Here is an 8,307-nt window from a genome sequence, read left to right as displayed (position 1 = left end):
TATACTTAAAAGCAGAAACCAAAATAATTAAGACCATTTCAAGAAACATGAATTCTCTAGCGTATCAGGCACATAACTATACTTAATAACTCAAAATAAGACCATTTCAAGAACCATGAATTGTACGAGTTTGAAACATTGGTGGGTGTGCTATTTGTTGTACGACATCCAAATATATACTTTTAGTCTACTATTTGTTGAAATTCAAAATCTTACCAATGCAACATTTGTTACAAAACAAGCACATCCAAATATATACTTTTAGTAGCATATACACATCTAAATAACATTAAACACCAGCATAGATAAGAGTAATGATGCTTACAATTTGTTTATATCACAAACAGAAATGCCATACAAGTACGCATAAAGACAATCTCCAATTAACCACGAAAACATATCCGAATTCTAGTCTCGTCGAGAATATAAGATATACTATCTCCAGATGAACTTAACTGAAAAAATAAAATTGTGGAATGCAAACTAATACTTACTCGATATACCTTCACTTGAATTGTAGATTTCTAATTGAGTCTGTTGAATCTTGGCGAGACAAGGCTTTCGACACATACACATGAAAAAAAAGTATAAGCCATCGGATCTTTATTCCTAATACGTTTTGATAATCTTCCATATTCAATGTCATATATTAGCATTTCACCGCGGCAAATGAGCAAAAGTTTCCCATTGACGTAGAAAACAAATGGTAAACCTATCATACGAATTTCATTGAGTCCATGAAGTAGTATCGTAGTCCAAGATCTTTTTACCCCATACTCATTCATCAACCAAACTTTAGCGTCCAGCCCCGAAAATATCGCAAGCTTTTCATCAACAACAGAAAGTCTACAGAAGATATCAACATCATTACCATTACACAACGTAGTAGGTAATGGCACTTCACTGAAATTCTCATCTGCCAAACTAAATGCAAAGATTACTTTTGTATGATCAGAAAACTTTGTCGCTACCCAATGAAAAGACCCGTTAACTAAAGCGGTTGATTTAATGTTAAACGGGAAATATTTATTAGGATAATCCATCACCCGTGTCCAAGTATTTTTTCTAAGGCTATAAACATGCACACACATGATATCAGCACCATTAAGATTTACTAAGTGATTGATGGTAACAACCTTGTAATCATCGGTCACAGAATCATAACCCAGTCCACGCATGATACAAGATACAATTTGATGCCCTTCGAGATCACAATCTGGGAATTCTACGAATTCTCTTGTGGTTGGGTTTAAAACCACAAGTGTCTCATGATCCGAATCATCTCGAAAAGCAGACAGCAAAATAAGACCATTGCAAGAACCATCGATGATAATAGGGTTCGCATCAGGGAGAAGTAACTGTAACTTTATTGGTACAGATTCTTCTTTCTCTTCTTCATGATAATGAAACGGGATGAAATAAGAACCATCAGTCAACCAAGTCTGATGATAGAAAAGGTAGTTTCGGTTGAGGGTGTTTTGATGGGTTTTGATGAACTGGGGCGATGATAGAAGAGATAACCACTCTTTTGAAACACACCTGAATCGACCAATAGATTTGGATGGAAGACGATATAGGATCTCTGTGATTAACTCAAATGGAATAATAATTTCGGACGCCATTTTTAGGGCTTCAATAACTAATTTCAGACTGCAGGAAAAAAAGCAGAGTAATATGAGCACGAATAAGAAATTAAAATCATGATTATTAACAACATCAAATCCACAAACTAACAGACAATCTTATAATGCACATCTTCAATTTAATTAAAAAAATGAAAACCCTAATTTTCTTTACCTACCGAAATTAAATTAAACCCTACTGTAAATACAACTTCTCCGGTAGATAATAACGTGTTAAACAAAAAACATCTTTCTCACCTTCTAAATTCGTGACTTCCGACGACATAGTTGAACCGCCACAATGCAGAGAAAAGTAGATATACATCGAACGCAATCGGGCGTAATATGATTATGATTATAGTTTCAAGGAACAACTTTCAAAATGACACTTTTTTTTTTTTTTTTTTTTTTTTTTTATCTTTTTCCTTTTCTTCTGTTTTTCCTTTTCTTCTGTTTTTCCTTTAAATTTACATTTAAGTTTAAATTTATTTATATATATACTATGGACATCGGTGGCCAATCATGCCCCGCCACCTCATCAAACTTAGTGTTTTACTGTAACAAGTTGCAAAATCACTGTAGCAATTTTTTTCCCCTGTTCTTTATCAACGCTTCTGGAACGTTCTTTAAACACACAACCCTACATCACCATCGCCATATTCATCCCTTCATCATTGATGATCACATAGAAAATCATATACAGCCATCGCCAAATATCTGCCTCCTATCTGCTTTACCTGCAACAAAAATAGGGTTTCCTCTCATCAAACTTCAACGACCCAAAATAAAATTGGTAATTGCCGATCGTCAACTCTCCCAAACGTATGAATCGGCGGAACCATCACCAATATCATGATTATCATGTTTACAGGCTTAACTAGCCCAATAGGTATGTCAATCGGTTATGTTTATGTTATGTTGATTTAGAATAATCTTCATTTCTCCGGTTTGTTTTGTTGAATTTTGGGTTTTAGGTGTTCAGATCAATCTTTAAGTGTTTTCTCTCATGTTCTTCATGTACAGACGGATAGAAATTTGTGGATTAAAAAGAAGTTTTTTTTAGTGTCTACAAGCTGTTTGTTAAAATGTCCGTAAGAGTCTTTTTTTTTTTTTTCAATCAAGGAAACAACGTTTACTCTACAGCAACGGTGAGTGTCTACCATATTTCGCTGAAAACTAAATGGTACATTGTCATTTTTATTTTATTATCTCAAATTTCATTGATCTCCTGTTTCAATTATAGAAGGAAAGAATAACATTGTTTCCAAATGGGTATTTGTGTTGGTAAACCTACTAATGTGCTCATGCTGCTTCCACTCAAATTTTGGGTATGGTTTATCTTTTTCTATCTTTTATAATATTTAGTAAAGAATAAAGATCGTAATCCTACATGGTATCTATAATAAGGGTTTTTGTTCAAGTTTGATGCTTTAATTGTGTCTATGCATCATGATCATTTGATGTTCTGTTTTAGCATAGAATATGAAAAATAAAACATCTAAATTGGGTTTCTGTAGTGTAATTGAGTTTTCTTTTGTGTTATTTAAAAGTTCTAGCATGTATAATTAGCTGGTTATATTATTTGATCAATATAAATGTAAAAAGCATGAAACTTTGAGCATGAAATTGCAGGTTTTGAATTGTAATGAAAGGTCCCTCGGTATGAATTTTGAATAAAGTCCACAAATTTCTGTTTAAATTCTAACTTTTCAAGTATAGTGTGTGAATCTATCAGCATTAACAGTTTTTCGAATATATGTTTGTAATCTGTTTTGAATTTGATTATTTTAGAGGATATGTTAAGTAACAAGGGAAATCAAAAGGTTCGAAGAATCAATCAAAAACAATCAGCTTCAACAAAGTCTCAAAAGCTCACAAAGATGATCATGTGTCTAAACTCATTAGTATTAAAGCCTTTAACTTGAACGATCTCAAAACCGCCACAAAGAATTTTTGACCCGATAGTCTTTTGGGTGAAGGCGGTTTAACATAATAAAAAAAAAACATGGTGAAACACCCAGCGCAACAATCATCTACGATCATAACCGTAGGTAAGGCGATAAGGAATGCAAAAAATCGAAGCACCTGAGAGGAACTAATAGTGTGAAAAGGAAGGGGGAGATCGCCAGAGGGTTCCCGAACAAAGGGAGCGATGATGGAATGGAGAGGGTGAAGGATAGGGTTTGGTACACTAAGGTTATAATGAGCCTGGTGAGCTTATATACTTTGTTATCATAATTCCTAATTCATATGTAGTTTTGATTCTAGAGGTGTCTGGTGTTTGACTCTTATTTTTATTGTGGAATTGCAGTTTGCAGATATGATGGCTGAAGCATGTTGTGTTAGTTACACTTCCTTTACGAGGTACCATGATATATGCGTTCATTTTTTTTCCTTCTTAGAACCAATTAAATGTCGTTTTTCTGTTGCATTAGAGAGTTTATAGATAATTATTGGAGTCCTTTTTTGTAACGTTTATTTTTAACCAAAAAGTCTTGAATTCATAGTCCCAGACTCTATAAATAAATCCATAGATAAAAATACATTTGTGGGAATCAATATGCATCTAATTAACAAAGGTGATTCATGCAAATGAATGACTGCTATTTGTTGTAGACATTACTGTTTTGCTAACCGGATTATGTATGAGCTTTTCGAATCGTGATTCATGCATTGTAGATATGACATTTTTCCTTAAAGTAGCGCGGCTAGCCCGGAAAATTTGATGTGGACTTTGACTCATCAATGTGGGATTCATCTTGGCTTGAATTGGAGAAGAGTTGTACTATCATAGGAAAATACTTGAAGAAATATCTGTTATATTTATAATTGTTCCAATTACGACATCACAAACGTAATCAACTTCCGCCGCAGTGCGCGGACCTCTAAAACTAGTTTTATGTAAATATAAACATGACTCGGTAATGTAATGTTAGCGACATGTTAGCGACTAGCGAGCTTGATCGTTTTTCCTTTTTTTTTTTTGACAAAATTATACTAGGGTCCCTGTAGTATGTTCAAAACTACAACTGAGGTTCAAAAGAATTTTTTTAACATTGAGGGTCACTGTGGTATGCACTTGTTTCATGAAGGGTCCAATTGCCGCTATCTTTTTCTGTTAACTTTCACCATGTGCATAGCATGTGAGGGCACTTTAGTCTTTTTATCTCTTTTTACCCCTTTTAAATATACTTGCACCCATTCTTGATTTTTCATTAAATTCTCTACACCTTCATATAATCTTTTATTTATCATCAAAACATAAAAAATTAAAAAAAAAAAATAAAAAAAAAATTAAAAAAAAAAAATACGAGTAATAATATAAATCATCATCATTCTCCATTTGTTCATTTTCATCAACCAACACCATATCCTCATTATCTCTCAAAACCGAAACAAATTTGAGATTATAGATCTATATCATCATCATCATCAGATTCAGTAACAAAAACATAACCAGATTCATCATTCATCTTCAACCATGTTCTTCATGTTCATACATAGTAAATTTGGGGGGTTTTGATTTTGTGAACTAAAATGATTTATGGGACTAAATTCTTATTCCTTATCATCTCATAAACTCATTCTGTATCGAGATATCAAAATCATTAACAAATCCTTCCCAAATCTGATAATGAGAAAATACTGAATCTTATTAGTACTTTTTGATTTTTCAGAGTTTGAGCTTATAAATTCGATCTGATTGATCACAATGCTTCTTACTCACTACCTTAACCTTCGACAACAATCAAAGATTGATTTCAAGGTTCACAGTGGCCGGAATCTAAGTTTTTGATTTATGGAGCTCAAAAATTGTGAAACCCTGTTCTTCACCAGTTATCAAATTTAAGAGTGTTTTAGCACTTGAATTTTTTCAACTCATATTAATCGATGATACAGAATCAGTTTCAATCGATTTCATGTGTTAATTTTATTTTCTGATGAACGCCGCCATCACCAGCAGATCTGGAACGCCGTCATCACCAGCAGATCTGGAACGCCGCCATCAATGGAGGGGTTACCGACTATTGCAATTAACGTCACTGCTGTAAGTTGTAACTAGCGATATAACTCCTGCTTGCGATATAACTCCAATTGCTTCAATTAGATCTAAATTGTCTTTACCTAAAATAAATGAAGATAACTTCTATTTGTGTGTGACTAAATGAAACCGTCCATGCTCCAATTGGAGAGATATGATGTTTATAAAGACGGTGTTTATGAAAACAGATGTTTATGAAGAAGGCAAATTGTAGAAGATGTTATGTTTATGAAGCAACTGTTGTTTATTCCCAAAAAATGATGACCGATTTTTATGAACTAGCAAGAAATATATAAAATCACAAATTGTATCTCACATGAAAAAGATATAAATTGGGGACCCATGCTTTCACGTGAAGCTTTTGAAATTGAAATTGAATTTGTACTAAACATACCACAGGGACCCCCATGAAATTGAAATTGAAAAGTTATATTTATTTTGCGTTTAATAAAACTGAATAATTTAACGTTGAATGGTTCATAATCCGAATGACTTAAACTTTTCGAATAAACTTCTTTCTCAATGAAATTTTTTTTATAAATATATATATAAACATTACTTCCTCCGTCCCAAAAAAAAGTGTCCGATTTGACTTTTTATTGAATTTAAGTTATATTGACGAATTGTCTAATTTGTCCTTCATTTAATCTTGTTATAAAGAGTAAGTAATAAATTAATTGATATTTAATATTGAATTTCCAATAATAAAATGGCATAATTGAAACTTTAATGGTTTTTTATTGGACAAATTGCGTGGTTGATACCTCAACTTTGTCAACAAAATCGTGGATAACCCTTAACTATTTTTTTACTTAGATTACCCTAATCTTTCTATCATTGACTTGCATAACCCTCAGTCTAACGTCTGTTAAATATAACCCGTCATGTATGGTCACGTGCAAAAAGTGTGAGGGTAAAATTGTCCACTTAAGTTAAATATGGTATTTGAAAACCCTCGATTAGTATTTTATTCAATCATTGTTACATCAAAACTCAACCATTCGACTTCTTTGTTCATCCTTAACAAAATACAATCAATCTATCGATCCAAACCAACTAGCAACATGGTTCTTGAAAACTTTCATTCAGTGAGAAGCGAATATGGCATCAATGTACTGATGGAATTATATGGTATGTATTCGTTTATCTTTTAATATGCAGTTGATTTATATGGCATACTGAGAATCACCAAGCCACAATTGTAATCGTCTTTTATACTTTTTTTTTTTTAATATGCAGTTGATTTTTCTTCAATGTTTACATTAAAACTACAACATGGAGGTGTTTTTACTAAACCACCAGGCATTAAGTATGTGAATGGCATTGAATCGTTATATGATGGTCTTGACAATTTTAACTTTAATGTGAAAAAACTTGAGGAAGAATTAGAGCACTTAAGGTACGATATGTCTAAAAAAATGTTCTATCATTTTCTGATTCCTGAAAAAACTTTGAATAATGGATTACATTCTTTTATTAATGATGAAGACATTAATGAATTAAGGAGTTATGTTGTTTCTCACAAAGAGATTAGTATTATGTTGTTACTCACAAAGAGATTAGTATGTATGTTGAACATCAGGCTGATGAAGTGGACTCAATTAGTTGTGTGGATGAAGATCATATTATTGAAGGGCGGGTAAAAAACTAGTTATGTTTAAGGTGTAGGAGATGTTAGTGATGCTGAAGAAGATGATAGTTCTTATGAAGAGTTCATAGTTGATGAGGATAACACATTTGAAGAAGTTGAAATAGACATGTTTGACTTTCATTTTTCTGTGGATAAGGATGTTGAGTACATGGGTAATGCAAGCTAAAAAAAATATAGAAGTTTTCACAACTGATAAACCAATTGTAGTTGATGAGTTGAGCAATGATGACTTTGATAGTGATCAAGAGGGAGGAGATGCTGATGAGAGAATAAAAAAGAAAAAAATTCAGGAAGCTAGATTGTTACGAGAAAAAGGTGTTGAAGATGTGAGCAATTCTTATTTTTATGTTGGACAAGAGTTTGGTTCCAAAGATGAGGTTAACGATCTAGTCAGAAAGCATGCAGTTGAAACAAGAAGGCAACTTGTCTTTATAAAAAAAATGAGGTATAAATTACAAGTTCAATGTGTAGGAGAATGTGATGAAGATGAGCTTGTAGAAAAGGGAGAATGTTCCCAACAAGTGGTTGTAAAGAACAATAAAAACAAGGCTAAAACAGTTGTTGAAAATGATGATAAAAAAAGTCATGGATAAAAAGGAATTTGAAACTAGAGTGTGAATGGAGGCTATATGTTTCAAAATCTGTTAACAAAGAGACTTGGAAGGTTCAAACCTTTAATGCAATTCATAAGTGTCATACTTCAAGAAATGTCAAACGATGTACTTATGAATTCCTTGCATCACATTTGGTTCACAAGATTCCAACCAATCAAAAAATTCCAACAGGTGCAATCAAAACACAATATGAGCAACATTTTCAAATGGAAATATCAAAATCTAAGGCTTACAGGGCTCTAAAAGCAGCTAAGAAAGCTGTAAAAGGTGATTATGAAAAACAGTATGTTGAAAAGATGGGTGGGTTGGAAATGGGTCAAAATGGGTAATTCTTTAATTAGTACACTTTGAATTGTTTTGGTATGAGGCACGTAGCCC

General features: G+C 32.8%; 1 protein-coding gene and 1 long non-coding RNA gene across 4 annotated transcripts; one reads left to right on the top strand and one right to left on the bottom strand.

The window, feature by feature from the left end:
• Positions 1-300: 300 nt before the first annotated feature.
• Positions 301-1,992, bottom strand: LOC139858607 (F-box/kelch-repeat protein At3g06240-like). Its single transcript, XM_071847440.1, has 2 exons — positions 1,881-1,992; positions 301-1,650 (listed from the first exon to the last, which is right to left on the bottom strand). Exon 2 carries the CDS (start codon positions 1,620-1,622, stop codon positions 525-527), a length of 1,098 nt encoding a protein of 365 aa, XP_071703541.1. The 5' UTR covers positions 1,623-1,650; positions 1,881-1,992; the 3' UTR covers positions 301-524.
• A 271-nt stretch (positions 1,993-2,263) lies between these two features.
• On the top strand, positions 2,264-4,551 carry LOC139858306 (uncharacterized). Of its 3 annotated transcripts, XR_011762895.1 has the most exons (5): positions 2,264-2,511; positions 2,866-2,950; positions 3,414-3,833; positions 3,934-3,986; positions 4,302-4,551. It is a non-coding gene; the product is annotated as an uncharacterized lncRNA (long non-coding RNA). The 3 variants fall into 3 exon arrangements; XR_011762894.1 differs by lacking the exon at positions 2,866-2,950; XR_011762893.1 differs by lacking the exons at positions 2,264-2,511; positions 2,866-2,950 and having other exon boundaries at positions 2,966-3,833.
• Positions 4,552-8,307: the final 3,756 nt, after the last annotated feature.

The sequence above is a fragment of the Rutidosis leptorrhynchoides genome, chromosome 7 (assembly GCF_046630445.1).
Source record: "Rutidosis leptorrhynchoides isolate AG116_Rl617_1_P2 chromosome 7, CSIRO_AGI_Rlap_v1, whole genome shotgun sequence".
NCBI classification, from domain to species: Eukaryota; Viridiplantae; Streptophyta; class Magnoliopsida; order Asterales; family Asteraceae; genus Rutidosis; species Rutidosis leptorrhynchoides.
This window is presented reverse-complemented; position numbering and strand designations above follow the sequence as displayed.